The 25741-nt window shown below is 40.2% G+C and overlaps 1 protein-coding gene across 1 annotated transcript in view; it reads left to right on the forward strand.

Annotated features, from left to right (window-relative positions):
* The window catches only part of dnah7 (dynein, axonemal, heavy chain 7), a 288894-nt gene that overhangs the window by 257423 nt on the left and 5730 nt on the right, over positions 1-25741 (forward strand). The window contains exons 60-62 of the mRNA XM_063051959.1: positions 507-737; positions 3170-3322; positions 20757-20934. Coding sequence (XP_062908029.1) covers positions 507-737; positions 3170-3322; positions 20757-20934 — 562 coding nt within the window. The remainder of the gene's footprint in view (positions 1-506; positions 738-3169; positions 3323-20756; positions 20935-25741) is intronic.

Here is a 25741-nt window from a genome sequence, read left to right on the forward strand (position 1 = left end):
GCATTCCTGTGGGCAACAATGCCTTGTTAATGAATGAGATCAGAGGAGAATGTCCAGATTGGTTCAAGCTGATAGGAAGGTGATAGTAACTCAAGTAACCATGCTTTACAACAGTGGTGTGCAGAAGAGCATCTTTGAATCCATACCCCATTGAACCTTGAAGTGGATGGGTTACAGCAGCAGGAGACTGTGAACATACACTCAGTGGTCATTTTATTAGGTGCAGGAGGTACCAAATAACGAGGCCACTGAGTGTATACCCATTATAGATTTCTAAGAGAATAGTTACATTGGAAAAAAGTTTTTAATAGAGCTCCGTATTTTTAAGTCCATTAAAAATACATAAAGCCAATCAGAAATGTTGCTCTCATGACTTGATTTTATTCAGTTCTTTTTTACTACAGTTGAAAGATTTGTTAAGCTTTCCAGAGTTACTGATTATTACACCTTGGATCATTTAAAGGTGAAGACATATTTGATGGCCCTAAATTTGTTTATTTTTACAGTCTCGAACCACTGGCACAGCTGGAAAGTCAACCGATGAGGTTGTTTTTGAGGTTTCAACGGATATCCTTAGTAGGCTGCCTGCAGACTTTGACATTGAGGCAGCTATGAGGAAATACCCAACAACATACAACCAAAGCATGAACACTGTACTGGTGCAAGAGATGGGTCGTTTTAACATATTACTCAGAACAATTAGAGAATCCTGCATCAACATACAGAAGGCTATTAAGGTTAGACTTCATAAACACTGTAATTTTCAGAGTTCATAACCCAATGGACTGACAATGCTAGAACTCAAATTGGCTTGCATCATGCAAACATTGTGTCTCTGTTTTTCAATATATTAAATTTTACTAACTGAAATGGGGTAGTTTTCAAAAACAAATGAATGGTAGTATTGACATGTTTTCTTTCTGAATCTGTCCTCAAGATAAATTTGAATGGGTTAAAGAATGCAAATATAAGTGTATACTGTTAGATAAAGCAAAGGGTTACAATAACGCACAATGGGTAAAACTAACACTGAGGTTAGTTTTTTTTTGTTGATTTATCTTACATCAATGTGCTTTTAAATTTTAATTGATGTTTAAAATAAATTAATAGCATTTTCATATTTTTAATGTTATAATTTTATAATACTCTATTTGTTGCATTATTTTTAATATTTCCTCCAGGTTTCCAAATGACTCTAATCATCAGAGACACTTGGAAACAATGTGAGCTGTTAGCTCATGAATAAAGTGGTAGTTGATGATAAAATCAGTCTGAATTAAAAGCTAATTAAAAAACACATTCTGATATCAGAGCATAAAATGATGTTGTTTTTCATTCAATATTTAGGAGTTAGGCACTCTGAGTATAAGGTTATTTTATCCCTAATATTTCACATATTGCATATTTTAAACAAAAACATAGATTTGTAAATGTTTATTTGTCATCAATGAGACAATTTAAGTTGTCTACCCTCTTGAGTTCCAAAAGGAGTATTGTGTTGAAATGAATCACAGTACCTCTTTGTCAAACACAAGAGTGTTTAAGAGAGCTCTCAAGATAACAATGCTGAAATAAACCAAGAGGAAAACAATCAAACACAAAATATAGTTTCACATTGAAATTATACTATCCTTAGAAGTTAAATGTCTTTTGTCTCATAAGAAATGTAATGACTTTTTATGTCTAGTAAGTTTATATACAATTACAATTCAACTTACCGTATTCTAGTTTTTCAAATGCACATTGTTTGATCTGTAGCTTTCTATCAAATCAGAGGAGTGTGACAATGTTTATTCAAAGAGCTAGTGTAATCAGAACAATTCACAGAGAAGTGAAAAAAATGGTGAATCTTGGAAATGATAACTTGCAATATAGCAAAGACTTCTTTCTACAAATGCATTTGATGTTTTCTAATGCTTTTAACCAAATTGCCAGATTATGTGCATCATTTGGTCCACCATACTGTCAATATTATACAAGTGTTTTTATACAAAATTACATTTTTAACCTTTCTATACAAATTTACTGTTTTTAAAAATGACTGTGCCCAAGAGCTCTTTCTGGATATTAATGAATCTGAGCATGAAAAGCATCATGACATCAATCCTAATGTTACTGTTTGCTATATTGGGCTGGCATCTGCTTCTCCTACTCTCATTGTTTATGTTGAGATAGCCCTCTGGAATTGCCTCCTTCTCACAAATTTCTTCCATTTGCACTGCTTGAAGATCAATCCTCGGATGCACCTTTCATGGCCCCAATATCTCTTGTCTTTCCTGGGCAATAATTAAATGGTCCTTTTCTGCTCTTCACCCAGAATTTGTATGCTTCTTTTATTCCTCAAAATATTGGCTAAGATACATTTGTAAGGATCCCATTTCCAAAGAAACCAAGCATAAAACATTGTACATAGTTTGGTTGCCTACAGTGGCATTTTCTTTGCCCAACTTGTATTGCTATAGACGACATAAAACTCATGCAATAATTTCAGTTATTTGTTACCAATGTAGTTTTAACCAATATAGCTTTCAATGTTAAAAACGATGTTTTAATAACCATGAGAATGTTAGTCCTGACGAAGGGTCTCGGCCTGAAACGTCGACTGCACCTCTTCCTATAGATGCTGCTTGGCCTGCTGCGTTCACCAGCAACTTTGATGTATGTTGAATGTTTTTAATGTTATGTTTATTTGGTAATATCTGGAGTAACTCAACTCTGAGACTGACAGTGAGGCCATAATGCAAAGGGCAAGAAGGTGAATAAATGGAGCTAAGCTACAGTTTAACCTTAATCTAATTCAGTGGTGAAATGCACTTCAGAAGTCATATGTCTTATTTGTTTATTTTTACTATTTACAATGAATGACATCTACAGACAGATACTTTTAAGAAGTAACACACATCAAAGTTGCTGGTGAATGCAGCAGGCCAGGCAGCATCTCTAGGAAGAGGTACAGTCGACCTTGCAGGCCATGACCCTTCGTCGACTGTACCTCTTCCTAGAGATGCTGCCTGGCCTGCTGCATTCACCAGCAACTTTGTGTGTTGCTTCAATTTCCAGCATCTGCAGAATTCCTGTTGTTTACTTTTAAGAAGTGCTGTTTTCTCCTTTGTTAGACACCTGTGCAAAATCTTGTTAATTTGGCATGTTATATTCTGCTGTTATTTAGGGACTCGTGGTGATGTCAGCTGAATTGGAAGAGGTGGTGAAGAGTATGCTGACAGGAAAAAATCCAGCGATGTGGATGAATAAATCATATCCTAGTCTCAAGCCACTTGGTAGCTACATGCGTGACTTCTTAGACAGACTGAGATTCTTGCAGGTGAGTACATTCAGAGTTTTCTACTCTTCAATGGCTTGTATTTTAGTAACCTGCCATTCATCACAAAATCCCTTGTGATACTAATCATTGAAAATTAACATTATAATAAAAAATTAGCTTTTATTGTCTTAAATTTAGCTGTAACAATACTATCAATTCATTTATGCATCTGTTGTGCACAGTAATCTGCTCAGCAGTGCATATAATATACATTTCAGGCTGTTCTCACAACACAACCATGTGAGTCAAGTTAACACATTTCAATTTAATTTACATTAGTCAGATGGTGCATCATGAACTTAAGCACGCATACCAATAAGGTCTGTAAAATGATAGAACTATTGACCTAATGAAAATATTATCAAAACTTAGCTCAACCAAAATAAGTAAATGAAATTCATGCAGAAAATGGAATTAAAAAGCACAAATATCTTGTTTTAAATGTTGATGTAAAAATAACCTTTAATCCATCTTAATTTGATTTTACATCATTTCAAACACACTGCCAAATACTAGCCAGCACCTAAATAATACTAAAACATCAAATTAGTTCACAACCTGAAGCTTCTGTCTATCTCACCAAGATTTTAGTGGGACTGCTTTCTTTTTTTCAATAAAAAAAAATCCGATCATTAGCTTGAATATTTCTGTGGTACTTTTAAGATAAATTGTAAAAGCATACTAATCTTTGTTCACTTATCTGTGAATGTAAACTACAGGCATCCTAGGTCCAGCTATCATAAACACAAGAGATTCTGCAAATGCTGGAAATCCTGAGAGAGACACACACAAAATGCTGCAGGAACTCAGCAGTTATGCAGCATCTATGGAAGTAAATAAACACTCAACATTTGAAGTTGAGGTCCTTCTTCAAGACTGGAATGGAAGGGGACAAAAGCTGGAAAATGAAGTGGGGGGGAAGGAGTACAAGTTCATCTGATCTCAACTATCACCTGCCAACTTATGTAACATGAATGGCAGATAGTGACCATCACAAATAAGATGAGGTTTAATGTCTTCCTGATATTCAGGGGCATTGGTATTTACAGAATCATTGATCATCAGTATATTGAGTCATACAGCTTGGAAACAGGCCTTTTGGCCCAACTGGACTATACCAACCAAGATTCCCAACTAAGTTGGTCTCATCTGCTCATGTTTGCCTTATTTCCCTGTAAATCAGGAGTTCGCAACCTGGGGTTCATGGACCCCTCGGTCAGTGGTAGAGGTCCATGGCATAAAAACGCTTGGGAACTGCTGCTCTAAACCTAACGGTGGATCCAATATCCAGAAGCTCTCCTGTATAACATAGACACATTTGCTTATTAGTGAAGGTCAGAATCTGGATATTCTGCCTGGAGTGGATCACCTCCAGACTGCTCAAAAAACTCCTCCATTGGCTTGAAGGCACAATTCAGAAATTACATTCAATGTTCTCCTCTTTTTGCTTGGGTAGAGCTGCAACAGTATGTTACAAAGCAAACCAGTGGTTTCACTGTCACTAGCACATTATTCAGCACCTCCATCACTGCCCCGACCTTTAACTCTCCCTCGTTCCTGTCCTTAAATTTAAACCAGCATTGTCCTCAAAACCATCACAACGAACCTAAAAATACAATTAAATTTGAAGTACAATATTGACAGACATCATAACTTGGCGGCATCGTTGCACCTTGTGATCTACCTGGACTGCATTTTCTATGTAACTATAACACTTTATTCTGTATTCTATTGATGTTTTACCTTAGATTGTGATTATCAAATTTTTTTTAAAAATCAAGATATTCCACTAATTCCTTTTGATCTACTTTGTTACCTTCTCAATGAACACTTATAGAATTGTCAAACACAATTTCCCTTTCATAAAACCATGTTGACTTTGCCTTATCATATTTGTTTCTTAGTGACCTTATTTCCACATTCTTCGGCTGACAATTGAAATCAGGTCATCTAGTTCATGGTTTCCTGTTAACAAAAGAAGAACGGTGGCTGGTGCTTTATTATTTGCATTAGAGTCACTTGATTGACTAACCTTGATAAAAACAAACACAGCTAGTATTTTTCTAATAAAAATACAAATATATCAGTGTGTACTATTAAACAGTTGACATTAGTGTAACACCATGAAGGACTTTTGATTTCTTGAAAGACAGAACTCAATTATGTTTGTGAAATGCAATTACTTGGCAATGCTGAAGCTAGCCTATAAAGGTACATGTCCTTTATTGCCTGATCTCCAAGGTGTGTTTTTGTAATTACTAATACTGGAACTTTAAAATAAATCAGAAAATTTCCAAGTGGTGTATTATAGGAGGGTTTGGTTTAAGTTCTCTTAGAAGTGGGAGAGAAACCAAAAATACTTGATACTCCCTAGAAAGCTGGATAACTGAAACCAAATTAAGCAAATGATGATGCCCTTCAAGGCTTAGTTGAAGGGAATAAATTAAAGATGATGTTGAGTTTTAAAATTGTCGTTATGAATTGTTAAATAGATGATTAAGTAATTATCATTTGTTGAAAATATTTTCTGAGATCCTTAGATGCAATTATTCTCTTTTTGGCCACCATCTTAATTATTTTCTCAGGGAGTGTTTTATGATTTGGATAAAGCTAAATAAGGGATTTATGAGCATGTAAAAATGCCTCAGACACTTGAAGTCAGATTTGAATAAAGAGATGATATTTAGCACATGAAAGATTATATTTTGTGGTTCTAACAGCACACTCCATTTGTGGTTCTAACAGCACACTCCATTTTTGATTTTAGTTGTCCTTCAGTTTTGCTAAGCTGATCTGGGTGAGATACACCAAAAATAAGCAACAGACAGAATTTAATGTAGAGAAGATACAGGTGTTCCAGAATAGAAATGTATTATTCTAGTGCTGTGAAATATCTGCATATTAGTATTGGCGCAGGAGCATCAATTACAAACCATTCTTCCTTGAATTTATTGATTTAGCGATAACTGCAATATTTAGGCTTTGTACACAGTCCAAAAACAAAACAGTAATTTATATGCTTCCTCAGTCTTGATTCAGATCCTCTTGAAGTATTTTAATTATTAAGGTATTTTTTTTTTAACTAAGTCTCCATTGCAGTCTTTCTGGTTGTGTTTCTAATATTCTGTGCATGCCACAGTTTCTGGTATCAGTGTTGCTAAATCGTATGGAGCGTGAAGTTGCAAAGCATTTCAAAAATTGATCCATAGTTTGCCACTCCTGCCATACACAGTACTGGGTGCACAGAGGTCCCTGATTTATTAAGATAGTGGCCTTTACAGAACCCTTCTTGGGCTGTTCAGAATATTTCATTTGCCGTTTATAATCTTGGTCAGATACTTGCAGTAATTCCCTATTTGTTCTGTTCAATAACCTTCTCTCCTGCTTCATCGCATTCTTTTTGTAAGATGCCACTTTAACTAATTCCAGTGATGTAGAAGACAAAGAGTAGTTTCTCAGTGAGAGCTGATGGTGCACTGGTTGATGTGCTTCGGATAAATAATGCATGCCTGAATCTTGACCATTGCCTCCAGTTACTTGACATTATGGGGTACTATGCAAGTAGTATGTAAGGCAGAGAACTAGTATGGCTTGCATACTCTGCAAGTATTATTTAGATTTATGTCAGCAAGGTAGGAGACCTTCCTGGATCTGCTAGCAGATAAATCCACAAATGAGCTATTCTCATTGCAGTTTGTAGTGTAGTTTTCTGCTTAGTCACAGTGCCAGCCATGGAAGAGATGCACTATACCTTTGTGTTTACTAGCAAAAGACCAGCTTCTGCATATTCCCATTTCTGACTGGGACATCTATCTGCTTAGCTAAGTGCAGAAAAATCATTAAAATGAATATGAGAGATTGGCTGAATAGACAAAGGTAAGTAGAGCTTTAAGATTTGATTCAATTAAATTACTTCAGAAGTTCTTAATTATTTTTAATGTTCTTAAAAGTGCTTGCACCTTTTGAGCTTTTAAAAAGAATAATAATTTTACTTTTTTAAGTTCTTTTTTATTTTTAACGGATCCTGACTGCCTTTTTGTCATTCAAGCCTTTGGCATACCCAAATGACTTTTGTATGTCATTCTTTGACCCTGTTTCTCAGATAAGAGGACAAATATTTGGATTTTTCAAGGTCTAGGTTTAGACATGAACTTAACATTTCACACAGTGATCTCTCCAAAATCATCTTGATGCCCTCAAGATTCATGTTGCGCACTGTTGCGGAGCTTTTCAGCTAAAGGGATACGGAGTGGCTAACTATTTGTTTAAATATTGACCACAATTGCAGCAATTTCCATGCCTTCTGATAATTTGTCATTTTGGGAGGGCTATCTACGTTCCTGTTTGTTAGAACTCTCTGTTCTCTAAGGGGCTTTGAATAGCCTGGCTAAGGCCTATTATAATATGTAATGCATCGGTTAAACTTTACAGCTTGTGTATAGGGGGGGCAGCACTGTGTGCAAAGTCATTTACAGCAGATAATTTGGTGGCATCTGCACCAGTGAGCAACTTCTTAGGCTATCACTTTTATATGTGCTGTGTGAGATTAATAGTTGGCCTCCCTGGGAATGGCCTCGTCGGAAGGGTGGAGTTTGTTGCAGGACATGGTGATAAGGAGTAAGAGCAGTCTGTAGATCTTTGGTAATGAAGAATCATTCTCTGGATTGACAGAGCTATATCTCTGACCTTTCTCTATGCTGATGACATTTGTTTCCTTATGAAGCAGGAGTTAAATAGGTCCAATGAGCCATTGCTTTGCAAAATCTCCTAAATATTACCTAATATCACCATATATTCATTGTCTTTTCTTACTGCCATCTCAGTGGACCTCCACTGATTATCACTTCCTCCTAAATAAATATCTTTTGGTGGATACTTTTCAAATAACAGAATGCAGTGATGGTGTTTCTTCTGAGTGAGTGCTTTTCAGTTTTGAGCTGTTGTGAAATCTGGTTAGCAGTAACACTAAAGAAGTGCAGGTTTGATTGTTACCTTGTTTGTTTATATTTAATCTAGTTATTCTTGGCATGTGCATCACTTTGGCACCCTTAATCATCTCTTTCCCGGCGCTGCATCTCAACTCGTAAATAATGTATTACTGTTTCTCCCAGTAATAGGGTGATTTAAGGTTCTTTCTCATACAGAGTGTACTGGTCGGAGATTGAACTTGATGTACTTGGTATGTATCTTTTACATGGCAATTCCTCAGGATGGAGTGCTGGGCAATTTACATCAACTGCTTGGGGCATATTTTAAATTGGGACACCAACAGAAAGCTACAAACTCTGGATTGCTCATCTGTTAATTACAACAGAGATTGAGTAGGTGCCAAATTCAAAACCCAAGTTTTCTGCATAGGTGCCAAAGAGAAACTTAAATCATTTGCACTGTCACTTGAATTTAAGATTTATTATCTGCCTAAACTGAACATGTATGTTGTACTCTATTATAATATTCACTGGTGTTTCTGGTGTCAAACCACAGCTCAAGCATCACCTATGAATCTGCTAATGACACCACTGTTGTTGCTGGATTCTCAAATAGCAACGAGACAGTGTACAGGAGTGAGATTGGCAGTTTGGGTGGTATCGCAGCAACAGCCTTGCACTTAACGTCAGCAAGAGCAAGAAACTGATTGCAGACTTCAGGAATGGGAAATCAGGATAACGCACACCAGTCCTTATTGACGGTTCAGCAGTGAAAAGGATGAGCAGCTTCAAGTTTCTGGGTGTCAACCTCCCAGAGGAATTATTCTAGGCTGAACATACTGATGCTGTTACAAGGAAGGCATTTCATCAGCTCGATTTTGTTAAGGTTTCGAAAAGATTGGTATGTCACCAAAGACACCTACAAAATTCTGACTGGCTGCATTTACAGCATCGTTATAGAAGCTCCATGCACAGGATCACAAGGGGCTTCAGAATGTTGTATACTTGGTTGCTTCCCTCAAGGGCACAATCCTCCCCATCTTTGAGGACTCCTTAGAGATGGTGCTTCAAGAAAGTGCAATCCATCACCCTCAGTATCCAGCATATTCCCTCTCCTCATTGCTACCAGTAGGGGAGGAAGAACAGAAGCCTGGTGACTCAACACTCAGTGATTCAGAAAAAGCTTCTTCCCCCCCTACCATCAGATTTCTGAATGGTCCCTGAATCCATGAACACCACCTCGATATTCTTGTTGCAGTAAGTGTCTTAACTGCTCATCGAAAGCCACTCGCCTGTGGGAGGAGGGGACTGGTTTATGTAAAGAGCATTGCAATCCCGCCTAGCTTCTGTTCAGTTGATGGTGTCACAGTGCCAGTAGGGTGTGATGTCGTCAGCTAAACAGAAACTAGTGGGAGGGGCATGCGGTAACCATCTCTTTTCCTCTTGATTTGTAGTGGACCAGTTAGGCGAGGGTGCCAAGGATACGTTAGACATTAGGAGTGTGTGCTGCAGTGCAGAAGGCCCGAGCGCACACTTTAAATAAGTCTTTGTGGCAATGTGTATGCTTATTGTGTCATGCCCAGGTTAAGATTTTTACTGCTATGCTGTTGTAGGTATTCTATTTCAGCAATTCTGTAACAGCAGTCTGTTCTGCTGTCAGCCTGTTTGGGTTTGAGCTGACACAGGGAGCTTTATTATTCAACTTAGGAATGTGGTGTCAGCCAATCAGGATGGTAGAATTGGGAGTAGGTTCTAGAGAACGCTGGGTGGAGAAGTTTTGTGAGGGACACTGGTGTGGGTGGAGTCTTTCTTGGCAGGAGCTGGGAGAAGACAAGAGTGAAAATGGCTGAGGATGTCATCCCTGTTGTACAAGGTGCTTTGTGCAGATGACTGGTTTCAAGGAGGAAGGACCAGTACTCCTGTGGGAGAGCCTGTTTGTTCGAGCTGGATTTCAAGCGACATTCAGAAGGTGATGTGTGCTTTCATGTAGGCTGAGGGTCCAGTGCATGATTTACAGACAATTTTAAGATGAGCTCCAACTTCTGTGTACGTTTGACTGTTTAACTATAATGGGTCTTTTTTGTATTTTTCTTACTTTTCTTTAATAACTCTTTGGTTAGGTTAACATTCATAAATATACTTTCTTTATAATTGTATGCAGTGTACGATCTGTTTTTTCTTGCTGACAGGCGATTGCGGTGGGGCAGGGGAGAACAGTAAATCACACAGCATTTGCATAAACTGGGGTTTGGGTGGGTGAGACATCCCAAGCTCTTGGGTTTGGCAGGACCAAAGTCACATACCCCCTAGACGTACGAAGCCTGAGGAAGGTGGGTTTCTTGGTGTGGAGTCCAGTGGCTGTTAGTGAGGGGCTAACGAGCAGTATTTCCAAAGACGCCCAGTGAAAGGGGTTTCAATTGTTTGTTCTGTCCTGCTCCTTCAGATGTTCAGTTTAGATAAGTATCTGTAAAATAAGAGTTTACTGAATGTTTAATGTCTGTCTTGTCTTGTAAAAAAGAGCTTACTTAGTGTTATTGAGTCATAGAAAAGAACCACACAGAAATAGGCTCTTTGGCCCATATAGTCCACCCTGGACCATTTAAACCCATATGGTCCACCCTGGACCATTTAAACTGGACCATTTAAATCCATATAGTCCACCCTGGACCACTTAAACTGCCTACTCCCATTGACCTGCACCCAGTCAATCCCCTCCATTCCCCTACCATCCATGTACCTATCCAGACTTCTCTTAAACATTGAAATCAAGCTTACTTGCACCACTTAATGTTGGCATCTTGTTCCACACTCTCAAGACTCTCTGAGTGAAGAAGTTTCCCTTCATGTACCCCTTAAACCTTTCATCTTTCATCCTTAACGTATGACCTCTCATTGTAGTCCGTAAGACATAGGAGCAGAATTAGGCCATCTGACCCATAGAGTCTGCTCCGCCATTCAATCATGGTTGATCCTTTTTTTTTCTCTCTCCTCCTCAATCCCAGTTCTCGGCCTTCTCCCCGTAACCTTTGATGCCATGTCCAATCAAGAATTTATCAATCACTGCCTTAAGTACACCCAACAACCTGGCCTCCACAGCTGCATGTAACAACAGATTCCACAAATTCACCACTCTTTGGCTAAAGAAATTTCTCTGCATCTCTGTTTTGAAAGGGCACCACTCTATCCTGAGGCTGTGCCCTCTTGTCCTAGACTCTCCTACCATAGGAAGCATCCTTTCCACATCCACTCTGTCTAGGCCTTTCAACATTTGAAAGGTTTCAATGAAATCTCCCCCTCATCCTTCTAAATTCCAGTGAGTGCAGACCCAGAGCCATCAAATGTTCCTAGTATGATAGCCTTTTCATTCCTGGAACCCTCCTTGTGAACCTCCTCTGGACCCTCTCCAAGGCTGGCACATCTTTTCTAAGATAAGGGCCCAAAACTGTTCACAATGCTCAAGGTGAGGCCTCGCAAGTGCCTTATAAAGCCTCAGCATCACATTCTTGCTCTTGAAATGAATGCTAGCATGGCATTTGCCTTCCTCATCACCAACTCAACCTGCAAGTTAACCTTTAGGGTGTTCTGCTCAAGGACTCCCAAGTCCCCTTGCATCCCAGATTTTTGGATTTTTTCCCGTTTAAAAAATAGTCCACACATTTATTTCTACTACCGAAGAGCATGACCATGCATTTACCAACATTGTATTTAATTTGCCACTTTCTTGCCCATTCTCCTAATCTGTCTTTTGCAGCCTTCCTGTTTCCTCTACGCTACCTGCCCCTCCACCAGTCTTCGTATCATCTGCAAACTTGGCAACAAAGCCATCTATTCCATCTCTAAATCATTCATATACAGCATAACGAGAATCGGACCCAACACTGACCCCTGCGGAACACCACTAGTCACTGGCAGCCAACCAGAAAAGGATCCTTTTATTCCCATATGTAAACACAAGGAATTCTTCAGATGCTGGAAATTCAAGCAACACACATGAAAGTTGCTGGTGAACGCAGCAGGCCAGGCAGCATCTCTAGGAAGAGGTACAGTCGACGTTTCGGCCCGAGACCCTTCGTCGACTGTACCTCTTCCTAGAGATGCTGCCTGGCCTGCTGCGTTCACCAGCAACTTTGATGTGTGTTGCTTTTATTCCCACTCATTGCTTCCTATCAATCAGCCAATGCTTTAACCATGTTAATAACTTTCCTGTAATACCTCGGGCTCTTAACTTGGTAAGCAGCCTCATGTGTGGCACCTTGTCAAATGCCTTCTGAAAGTCCAAATATACAACATCCACTGTTTCCCCTTTATCTATCCTACTTGTAATCTCCTCAAAGAATTCCAACAGGTTTGTCAGGCAGGATTTTCCCTGAAGGAAACCATGCTGACTTTGTACTATCTTGTCCTGTAACACCAAGTACTCCATCACATCATCCTTAACATTTGACTCTAACATCTTCCCAATCACTGAGGTCAGGCTAACTGGTCTATAATTTCCTTTCTGCTGCCTTCCCCCTTTCTTAAAGAGTGGAGTGACATTTGCAATTTTCCAGTCCTCTGGCACCATGCCAGAGTCCAATGATTTTTTTGAAAGATTACTTCTAATGCCACCATAATCTCTAACACTACTCTTTCAGAACTCTAGGGTGCAGTTCATCTGGTCTGGGTGACTTGTATACGTTTAGGTCTTTTAGCTTTTTGAGCACCTTCTCTTTTGTAACAGAAACTGCACCCACTTCTCTTCCTTCACACACTACAACATCAGGCATACTGCTAGAGCCTTCCACAGTGAAGACTGACGCAAAATACTTCATTTAGTTCATCAGCCATCTCCTTGTCCCCCATTATTATTTCTCTTGCCTCATTTTCTAGTGGTCCTATGTCCACTCTCATTTCTCTTTTATTTTTAACATACTTGAAAAGACTTTCACTATCCGCTTTGATATTATTTGCTAGTTTGCTTTCATATTTCCTCTTTTCTGTTCTAAATTTTTTTTTACTTGTTCTCTGTAGGTTTTTAAAAACTTCCCATGCCTCTATCTTCCCATTAATTTTTGCTTTGTCGTATGCTGTTTCTTTTGCTTTTACAATAGTTTTGACTTCCCTTGTCAGCCATGGCTCTACTATTTTACCACTTGAGTATTTCTTCATTTTTGGAATACACATGTCCTGCACCTTCCTCATTTTTCCCAGAAACACATGCCATTGCTGCTCTGCTGACATCCCTGCCAGCAGCTCCTTCCAATTTACTTTGGCCAACTCCTCTCTCATACCACTGTAATTTCCCTTACTTCACTGAAATACTGCTGTGTCAGACTTTGGTTTCTCCCTATCAAATTTCAAGTTGAACTCAATCATATTGGTTCCTAAGATTTCTTTTACCTTAAGCTCCCCAATCACCTCTGGTTCATTACATAACACCTAATCCAGTATAGCTGATCCCCTAGTAGGCTCAATGACAAACTGCTCTAAAAAGCCATCTCATAGGCATTCAACAAACCCACTCTCTTAAGATCCATTACCAACCTGATTTGACCAATCGACCAGCATGTTAAAATCTCCCATGACAAGCATAACATTGTCCTTTTGACTCGTCTTTTCTATTTCCTGTTGTTACCTGTGTTCCACCTCCCAGCCACTGTTGGGAGGTCTGTATATAATTGCCATCAACATCCTTTTACCCTTGCAGTTTCTTAACTCAACCCACAAGGATTCAACATCTTCCGATCCTATGTCACATTTTTCTACTGATTTGATGCCATTCTTTACCAGTAGAGCCACACCACCCTCTCTGCCTACCTTCCTATCCCTCTGATATAACATGTAACCTTGGACGTTCAGCTCCCAACTACAACCATCCTTCAGCCATGATTCAGTGATGGCCTCAACATCATACCTGCCGATCTGTAATAGTGCAACAAGATCATCCACCTTATTTCTTATACTACGTGCATTTAGACACAATACCTTGAGTACCGTATTTGCTATCCTTCCTGATTTGGCATCCCCAGTGTTTTGATACTCAGCCTGTTGGCTGCAACTAAGTCCCATCACCTGTCTGCCCTTCCTGACAGTCTGACTGCATGCTATCTTTACTTTTTTACCATTTGTCCTATCCTGAGTCCCTTCACTCAGGTTCCCACCTCCCTGCCAAATTAGTTTAAACCCTCCCCAACAACTCTAACAAACCTGCCCGCAAGAATATCGGTGCCCCTCGGGTTAAGACGTAACCCATCACTTTTGAACAGGTCATACCTCCCCCAGAAGAGATCCCAATGATCCAAGAACCTGAAGCCCTGCCCCCTGTACCAGCTTCACAGCCACATATTTATCTGCCAAATCATCCTGTTTCTACCCTCACTGGCACTTGGCACAGGCCGCAAGCCAGAAATTACAGCATGGGAAGTCCTGCTTCTCAGCTTTCTACCTAGCTCTCTAAATTCTCTCTTCAGGACCTCATTGCTTGTCCTTCCTATGTCAATGGTACCAATATGTACCAAGACATCTGGTTGCTCCCCCTCCCTCTCCAAAATGTTGTGGATGTGACCTGAGACATCCCTGACCCTGGCACCTGGGAGGCAACATACCACCCAGGTGTCCCGTTCACGTCCACAGAATCTCCTGTCTGTTTCCCTCACTATGGAGTCCCCTATCACTACCGTTCCCCTCTTCTCTCTCTTTCCCTTCTGCACCACAGACCCATGCTCAGTGCCTGTAATCCGGTCAAAATGGCATTCTCTCAGGAGCTCATCCTCCACAAAACTATCCAAAGCGGAATACTTGTTTCTGACAGGAGTGGCCACAGAGGTGCTCTGCTCTAACTGCCTATTTCCATTTCTCCTGATGGTCACCCAGCTACTCGCCTCCTGCGACTTCGGGGTGACTACTTCCCTGTAAATTTGATCAATTATCTCCTCACTTCCCTGTACAAGCCAAAGGTCATGCAGTTGCTGTTCCAGATCCCTAACACGGTCTCCAAGGAGCTGCAGCAGATGCATTTCACACAAATGTACTTCCCTGGGAGACTCTGGGTCTCCCAGTTCTCCAACATCCAGCACGAAGAGCACACCACAGCCATTTAAATGGTACATACAGTAAGAAAGGGAAAAAAAAAGATAAAAAGGAAACCTAAACAGACACTTTACACAGAGCTGACGTCTCTTCTGAGCTGAAGCACCTTTGAGCCAAAGCCTGTTGCTTCTACTCTCACCACTGGCCTACTCCCGACAATGGCTGCTCCGCTTATCCCTTCTGTACTTTTATTTAGTTCATAGGACTCTGTTGAAGCCTCTGATAGGCCCCGTGTAATGAACAAAGACCCTCGAAGCTCTCTTTTTAAATAATCGCCACTAACCTGCGATAAACACCTCTTCTTCGTAGGGCTCTGTTGATGCCGCTAATAGGCCCCTTACCACCCAGCTTCAGTGGAAAAAGCCTGCTTGAATTTATCCTGTCTATACCCCTCATAATTTTGTATACCCCTGTAAAGTCTCCCGTCAGTCTTCTACATTTCAAGGAATAAAGTCCTAACCTATTCAATCTTTCCTTATAGCTCGGGTCCTCCAAACCTGACAACATCCTTGTAAACATTCGCTGTACTCTTTCAACCTTATTTACATCTTTCCTGTAGAAAGGTAACCAAAACTGCATACAATTCTCCAATGTCTTATACAACTTCAACATAACATCCCATCTCCTGTACTCAGTACTTTGACTTATGAAGACTAATATACCAAAAGTTTTCTTTACATCCCTATCTACCTGTGCCGCTACTTGCAATAAATGATTGACCTGTACTTCAGATCCCTTTGTTCTACTGCTCTCCTCAGTGCCCTGCTGTTCACTGTGCAAGACCTACCCTAGTTGGTTGCAACACCACGCACTTGTCTGCATCAAATTCCATCTTCCATTTTTCCAGCTGGTCCAGATTCTGCTGCAAGCTTTAATAGTGTCCTTTGCTGTCACCACATCCCCAATCTTGGTGTCATCCGCAAGCTTGCTGATCTAGTTAACCACATTAACATCCAGATCATTGATATAGATGACAAACAACAGCAGACTCAGCACTGATCCCTGTGGCACACCACTAGTCACAGGCCTCCAGTCAGAGAGGCAACCATCTACTATCACTCTCTGGCTGCTCTCACAAAGTCAATGTCTAATTCAATTTACTACCTCATCTTGAATGCCGTTTGAGTGAATCTTCTTGACTAACTTCCTATGAGGAACCTTGTCAAAGTCCATGTAGCCAACAGACAGTGCCTTGCCTTCATCAACTTTCCTGGTAACTTCCTTGAAAGACTCTTACTATAAGATTGTTTAGACACGACCTACCTCACACAAAGTCATGCTGACTATCCCTAATCAGTCCACATCTATCCAAATACTCACATATATAGTCCCATAGAATACTTCCCAATAATTTTTCCTCTACTGATGTCAGGCTCACTGGCATACAATTTCCTGGTTTATTTTTAGAGCCTTTCTTAAATAGCAGAACAATATTGGCTGTCTTCTAATCCTCTGGTACATCACCTTTTGCTAAGGATGATTTAAATTTCTTTGTTAGGGCCCATGCAATTTCTGCACTTAACCCCACAGGGTCTAAAGGAACACCTTGTAGACCCTTGAGATTTATCCACCCTAATTTGCCTCAAGACAGCAACAGCAAACACCTTCTTCTCTGTAACCCATGGCTGCTTTGCCTCACTTCTATAGACTCTGTGTCCATCTCCTGAGTATATACAGATGCAAAATATCCATTAAGTTCTCACCCATTTCTGTTGGTTCCATGCAATGATTACCATTCTGATCTTCCAAAGCACCAATATTGTCCCTTGCAATCCTTTTGCTCTTAACATCTGTCAAATCCCTTAAGATTCTTTTTCATCTTGTCTGCTAGGGCAGCCTTATGCCTTCTTTTAGCCCCTGATTTCTTTCTCAAGTGTTCTCTTGCATTCCTTATATTCTCTAAGTGCTTCATTTGTTCTTACCTGTCTATACCTGCTAGGCACCTCCTTTTTATTTCCTAACCAGGGCCTCAAAATCTCTTGAAAACTAAGATTTCCTAAACCTGTTATAGGCACATTTAAGCTTTATACTCTTACCAAGTACACCTTTGCCAGAAAACCACCTGTTCTAAACCACACTTGCCAGTTCCTTTTTGATACCATCCAAATTGTCCTCTTTCCCATTTAGAATTTCAACCCATGGACCAGATCTATTTTTTCCATATTTACTTTGAAACTAATGGCATTATGATCACTAGGGGCAAAGTGTTCCCCTACACAAACTTCTGTCACCTTCCCTGTCTCATTCCCTAATAGGAGATCAGGTATCACACACTCTCTGGGACTTCAACTGTACTGATTAAGGAAATGTTCCTAAACACACTTGACAAACTCTATCAGTATGGGAATCCCAGTTATTATGTGGGAAGTTGAAATCAACTGCTATAATAATCTTGTGTTCCTTGCAACAGTCTGCAATCTCTATAATTTTGTTCCTCTAAATCCCGCGGACCGCTGAATGGTCTATAATATAGCCCCATTAACATGGTCATACCTGTTTTATTCCTCAGTTCCATCCATAACACCTCACTAGAAGAGTTCTCCAGTCTGTCCTGACGGAGTGCTGCTATGACATTTTCCCTGACTAGTAACGCCACCCCCTCCTTTTAATTTCTCCCACTCTGTCACTTCTTAAGAAAATGGAAACCTGGAATATTGAGTCCTGTCCCTCCTGTAACCAAGTCTCATGAATGGCTATAATAACATAATTCCATGTGTTGATCCATGCCAACCTCTTCTGCATTTCCTACAATACTCCTTGCACTGAAATACACACAGCTCAGAAGCACCAGGCTCAACCTTTTGATTCCTGACTTTGTCTGAGGTCTTAACAACATCTGACTCCACAACCTCTTGTCTATCTGTACTGGAAGCACGGCACAGGTAGCAATCCTGAGATCAGAACCTTGAAGATCCTGCCCTTTAACTTAGTGCCTAACTCCCTGAACTCACTTTGCAGAACCTCATCATTCTTCTTTCCTATGTCATTGATACCTCTGCCTGCTCATGCTCCCACTTAAGAATGCTGAGGGCTTGATCTGAGATGTCCTGGACACTGGCACCCGGGAGGCTTTCCATCCGACAATCTCATTCTCATCCAAAGAACCCTCTTTCTGTTACCCTAACTAATAAATCCCCTATCAGCACAGCTCACCTCTTCTCCCCCTTCCCTTCTGAGATCTGACTGCTGTGACTTTCCTCTGTCTGGTCATCCCCTCCCCTATCAGAATCCAAAATGGTATACCTGTAGTTGAGGTGGATGCCCACAGGGGTATTCTGCATTGGCTGTTTAACCCCTTTCCCCTTCCTGATTGTCATCCTGTGTCCTGCACCTTGGGTGTAACTACCTCTCTATATGTCCTATCTATCACCCTCTTGGCCTCCTGAATGATCCGGATTTCATCCAGTTCTGGTTCCAACTCCTTAACGTGGAGGGTTAGAAGCTGTAACTGGATGCGCTTCTCGTAGGTGTAGTCCTTGGGGACACTGGAGGTGTCCCTGCTTTTCCACATCCTGCAGGAGGATGTTTGTGAGTCTCTTCTGTCCTCGCTTACCAAACCCATAAACCTGATTTCCCTCAATTCGTTTTTTGTGCTGTTTATTTATGTAATTTATAGTAATTTGATGTCTTTTCATTGTACCGCTGCTGCAAAACAAGAAATTTAACGCCATTTAAATCAGTGATAATTGAATTTGATTCTAATTCTAAATGATAGGCTGTTCGTTTGGAGCCCTCTGTTCCTGAAGGTGTCAGAGCCAAGAAACAAGACTGTCAATTCTTTTGGCTCCTTTTGTTTTAAAACCCTTCCATTTGTTTATTGGTTTCCTGATTGCTGTTTACACATTTTCCAAACACAAGATGTGGACTTACTTCCTGGGGACAGGGAATCACTTTAATGACACAGCCCAATTACTTTGGGCAGCTAAGCAGCAGAATGATTGTAGATACATTCTATGTCTCATTACTACTACTACTACTACTACGGCGACTCAGGCCTAGGGGGCCGGCGTCGGGCACAATGACGAATTCTCCACTTCTCCCTCTCCCTCATCAGTGTGCTCAGTTCATCTACATTAGCTGCGCTGCTGTCTTCTAGGAGCGTGTTGATCATAGTCTTGGGAGGTGCCCAGGGTTCATCCTCCCGTGCTTGGGCTCCCATATGATGACTAGGCTGGCAGGTAACTCGGGGTGGCGTAGTCAGTGCCCCGCTAGTTGCAGTCTTCTTGCCTCGATTTTAGTGGTGAGCATCAGTAGGTTGTTACAGAGCTCGACGTTCGTCATGTGCTGTTGCCAACTCACGTCGAGAGCCATCCGGAGCATTCGTGTATAGCAACCATCTGGAGACTTTCGCATCCTCTTGGTGAGTGTCCACGTCTCGCATCTGTACGTGAGAATGGACTCTATGACTGCTATGAAAATCCTCTTTTTAAGCCCTCTGGTCAGGTTTGACTTCCAGATTTCCTTCATGTCGTTCATAGCCAGCGCCTTCCGTATCTTTATGTCCTTCTCCGAACTCATCATTCTTGACCCGAGGTACTTGTAGTCAAAGACTTTCTTAATGGTATCATTCTCTACGGTCTTGAGAGTACCTTCGTCACAGTTAAACACCATATACTCTGTCTTTTTAGCGTTTAGGTGAAGTCCAACTTTATTGCATTCATTTTCCACTTTTGTCATTCGCTGCTGTGCTTCCTCCATCTGGTCAGAGAGCAGGACTATGTCATCTGCAAAATCAAGATCTGTGAGCGTAACTGGTCTGACCCTTTTGGTTCGCCCTGGTTTTATGGTAAAACCAAGCTTGTCATGATCTTTGGTAGCTTGACGCAGAGCATAATCAAGGACGATTATAAAGATGTAGGGTGCCAGAGTGTCTCCATGCTGCACACCAGCTATGAGCTCAAACACTGCTGTTTCTCCGTCTGGTGATACAGCTTTCGCCATGGTTTTGGTATTGCTGGACTCTATTGCTCTCAGTAGATGGTCTGGCACTCCGTAAGCTTTCAGGATCTTCAGCATTTTACCTCAGTGAATGGAGTCAAAAGCTTTGCGAAAATCCATGTCATGTAAGCACGGCTGGTAGGTTGTTCTTCTTGACTTCCTTGATGATCCTACAGGGAGCAGGTATTTGCATTACTGTTGTGCGCTTCTGCCGAAAACCATTCTGATTGAATCTTAGCTTAGGGTCAATGGCAGTGCGAATCCTATTCAAGATCATCCGATTGTATAACTTTGCTGAGATGCAGGTCAAACTGATACCGCGGTAGTTATCTGTCTTTGTGAGGGATCCAGACTTGGGGACTGTCTCATTGGTAGATTAAAAATAACAACTATATTGGATGCACTTGAGTGAAAGCACAAATTCAATTACTACATTATTGAAATTGCTGAAATATATGTTCTCCTTTTGATTATTTTGTTTTTTATGCTCTATATACCAGGACTGGTTTGAAGTTGGACCTCCTCCTGTCTTCTGGTTGTCAGGTTTTTTCTTCACTCAAGCTTTTTTGACAGGCGGACAGCAGAACTATGCCAGAAAATATACCATTCCCATTGACCTGCTCACATTTGACTATGAAGTACTAAAAGACAAAGCACATATGCATCCACCAGAAGATGGTAAGAGAAACATAAGGTACTTTGATCAAATCTACACAAGGAATTGACCAGAATGTTATGTTACTAAGTTGTGTTACACATGAGCTCTATTCAAAATTGAACAGTTGCATTTTGTTAATTTTGTTCCCAAAATCTGTGTGAATGTACAGAGTACATTAACTTTATTGTTGATGCTCTGATTTTAATATTGTGATTTCTATGACAACAGTCTTGGATGTCATAGCAGAAAGAGTGGAGACAATTTATGAATGCAGTTTTACAATTGGGACCCTTGCCTGCTGGTTGTGCAGATGCATTCACTGTAGGAACAATTTTCAAGTTATTCACCTGTTAAAATTCTTTGTGAAGTAACTGCTATGCTGTCATCACAAGATTGTTAATATTCTTTTAAGTTACTTTTTTAAAACTTTCTTGAAGACTAAAGAGCTCTATTTTTATTTAACTCTAAACTGAAGGCAGTGGCTGGAAATTGATTCTCTAGCAATAAAAGGGAGGTAAGAATTAGATGTGCATTGCCCTGTCTTGACAGTGAATTCTATTCATTCCACAGAGTGTAATGTCTGGAGAGGAGTACTTGTATTCCAACTTGTTTCATGCTATTGAGGGTGGGGGTTATTAGACTTAAATCATTTCCTGATAATTTCACTAAAAAGTGCCTGTAACCCGCTGTAAGTGGACAACAATAAGATGCTTATGTAAGAATAGGATGTCTACCTTACTCTCAGCTGAAGAATGGTCGACAAAGGCCAATATTAGGATAACTACAGGTAAGAGAAGTAGCATATCTCCTATTCTATATATTAGATGAAAAGGGCCAAAACACTAATAGAAAATTCTAAGTACTTGGTAAAATAACTACAGCATTCGAGTACTGAGTGGTCAGATGAAATGATGAATATAGCATGTAGCACCTCTACTGATCTCCTGTTCAGAAATGTAAAAGTTTGCAGCACAACACAACTGGATTTTAAATCTTAATAGCAATGATCAAAAAGCATAATCTTACTATTATAATATATATATATATATATATACACACATACATATACACACACACACACACACACACACACACACACAGTTGAAGTCAGAAGGTTACATACACCTTAGACAAATACATTTAAACTCAGTTTTTCACAATTCCTGACATTTAATCTTAGAAAAAATTCCCTGTCTTAGGTCTGTTAGGATCCCTACTTTATTTTAAGAATGTGAAATGTCAGAATAATAGTAGAGAGAATGATTTATTTCAGCTTTTATTTCTTTCATCACTTTCCCAGTGGGTCAGAAGTTTACATACACTTTGTTAGTATTTGGCAGCATTGCCTTTAAATTGTTTAACTTGGGTCAAACATTTTGGGTGGCCTTCCACAAGCTTCTCACAGGAATTTTGTTCCATTCCTCCAGACAGAACTGGTGTAACTGAGTCAGGTTTGTTGGCTTCCTTGCTCGCACATGCTTTTTCAGTTCTGCCCACAAATTTTCAATCGGATTGAGGTCAGAAAATGATGTCAAGTCTGGTTCATCCTTGGGAGCAATTTCCAAATGCCTGAAGGTACCACGTTCATCTGTACAAACAATAGTACACAAGTATAAAAACCATGGGACCATGCAGTCGTCATACCGCTCAGAAAGGAGATGTATTCTGTCTCCTAGAGACGAACGTACTTTGGCGTGAAAAGTGCAAAACAATCCCAGAACAACAGCAAAGGACCTTGTGACGATGCTAGAGGAAACAGGTAGACAAGTATCTATATCCACAGTAAAATGAGTCCTATATCGACATAACCTGAAAGGCTGCTCAGCAAGGAAGAAACCACTGCTCCAAAACCACCATAAAAAAGCCAGACTACAGTTTGCAAGTGCACATGGGGACAAAGATCTTACTTTTTGGAGAAATGTCCTCTGGTCTGATGAAACAAAAATTGAACTGTTTGGCCATAATGACCGTTGTTATGTTGAAGGAAATAGGGTGAGGCTTGCAAGCCGAAGAACACCATCCCAACTGTGAAGCATGGGGGTGGCAGCATCATGTTGTGGGGGTGCTTTGCTGCAGGAGGGACTGGTGCACTTCACAAAATAGATGGCATCATGAGGAAGGAAAATTATGTGGATATATTGAAGCAACATCTCAAGACATCAGCCAGGAAGTTAAAGCTTCCAATGGGTCTTCCAAATGGACAATGACCCCAAGCATGCCTCCAAAGTTGTGGCAAAATTGCTTAAGGCCAACAAAGTCAAGGTATTGGAGTGGCCATCACAAAGTCCTGACCTCAATCCGATAGAAAATTTGTGGGCAGAACTGAAAAAGCGTGTGCGAGCAAGGAGGCCTACAAACCTGACTCAGTTACACCAGTTCTGTCTGGAGGAATGGAACAAAATTCCTGTGAGAAGCTTGTGGAAGGCTATATTCAAAATGTTTGACCCAAGTTAAACAATTTAAAGGCAATGCTTCAAATACTAACAAAGTGTATGTAAACTTCTGACCCACAGGGAAAGTGATGAAAGAAATAAAAGCTGAAATAAATCATCCTCTCTACTATTATTCTGACATCTCACATTCTTAAAATAGTGATCCTAACTGACCTAAGCAGGGAATGTTTTCTAGGATTAAATGTCAGGAATTGTGAAAAACTGAGTTTAAATGTATTTGGCTAAGCTGACTTCAGCTGTGTGTGTGTGTGTGTGTGTGTGTGTGTGTGTGTGTGTGTGTGTGTATATATATATCAATAAATAAATCTGGGAGGGCAAATTTGCTCAGAAGTACAGAATAAAAACCACTACAATTTGATCTGAGACCCATCTAGTTCTTACCCAAACTGAATATTTGTTTCACATTTAACCTTTTAAACCCAATTGAGAATGTTATGTTATATAGATATATACTTTGTTTTTTGTAACCTGGGGAAGAATACACATGCAGGACAACAAATATTTCTTTGGGTCTTTAATTCTTTTTTCTGTTTTAGATGTTTTAATGCAGAAAGAAGGTAACAAAATAAAAACGATGAAATGAATTACAAAAAACAGTTCCCGCTGTTACAATCTGAGCTTAATTTCAGAATACACCCTTGTTACATATGCAGTATGAAAATAACTAAAAAACAAAATATACAAAACCAATATGGTAGTTGCCATTCTTAAAAAAAATACAAACAACATTCGAATCCCACCAGCCCTGTACCTTATACATAATATCAAAAATATAAATAAATACGTCTCATCTCAACTAAGAGATGTACTCACTTTGGCACACACGTGATTAACTTGCAAACACATATAGGCTAGACCCTGAAATGTGTTCTCCTTGCTCACGCCAGTAGGTCGATAAGGAAATTCGCACAACCACACTGTTCCAGCGCTGATCAAATTACTTGCAAAAATCTTTCCTCACCAAACCTAGGAAAAGCACTCAAATGTTATTCTCTCTAGAATATGGCAATTCTTCTTTCTACTCCACGAGTGCACAATGACATTCCTCTTAAAGGCACAGGCAGCTATTTTAGCATGACCAAAGTGAATACTTAAGTGCACCTTAACAATAAAAAAATGATATTCAGTGATCATCTGGTTGCACCTTATTGATCCCAAAGCAAATTACAGTGTCACAGTAGCATTCCAAGAACACAGATATATAAATATTAGAATAGATGTAAGAAAGAATAAAAAAGTTACCTTAAAAATACGATGTACAAGATTTACAAGTCTAAGCTTACAAGATTTCCAAGTTCATGCTGATATGACGATATTGCAAGAATTACTACAATATTATACAGGAATGGATGCACATTCACACCGTCCAGGTAAGAAATGATGGTAGTATTGTATAGGGCGCGGAAAACAGAGCTTAAACACAGCTGTGATACGCAAAGGTTAAAAACAGTCTAACAGAAGAGGGTTGTCACTTCCCTGGCTATGAGTTGACTCATTATAGAGTCTAATGGCCAAGGGCAAGAACGACCTCATATAGCACTCTTTGGAGCAGCACAGTTGTCTTAGTCTATTATTGAAAGTGCTCCTCTATTCAGCCAAGGTGGCATGCGAAGGGTGAGAAACATTGTCCAAGATTTTCCATAGGGTCCTTTGTTCTACCACTGCCTCCAGTATGTCCAGTTTGACTCCTATAACAAAACCAGTCTTTCTGATCAGTTTAATGAGCCTGTTGGCATCCCTCGTGTTGATGCCATTGCCCCAGCACACCAGCTCAGAAAAAATTGTACTGGCGACAACAGACTAGTAGAACATGTGAAGGAGAAGCCTGCATACTCTGTTACGTACCCCGTAACTGGGTTGCCAAATCAGCAGAAATGAACCACTTAGTTGGAGTCTGGATTACTGGAACTAAGAAAGTTTTATTAAAGAAATAAGCAATACAGTACTCTAATAGTAAGGATATAAATACAACAGGTTAGCAATGAATAAACACACATGTGCACAGAACTAGGATAATAGGATCAATCAAGCTCTATCGCAGTCTAGGGGTAAAATGATCAATCACAAGTGACAGAGTTCAATTTAGTTCAGTTCGCAGTGATCGCCGTCGTGCCGTTGGGGAGAGAGAGAAAGAATGAATATGCAAATCGAATTCCACACAGACCTTCGATATTCCTCACAGTTAGCTTTCGGGCGAGCCCTTTATAACATCTTCTGAGGTCACCGACTGTGACCCCTCCGTTCCAGATATGATCGTTCTTCTGTGGTGAACCCGTCACCCAGGCAAGGGCGGACACACACACCAGGTTCCCGCCCGACCGTATCTTTCTACCCTGTGCGTCTATGGCTGGTCCCGCGACTAGACCTCCAAAAC

This window comes from Mobula hypostoma, chromosome 6 (genome assembly GCF_963921235.1).
Source record: "Mobula hypostoma chromosome 6, sMobHyp1.1, whole genome shotgun sequence".
Classification (NCBI taxonomy): domain Eukaryota; kingdom Metazoa; phylum Chordata; class Chondrichthyes; order Myliobatiformes; family Myliobatidae; genus Mobula; species Mobula hypostoma.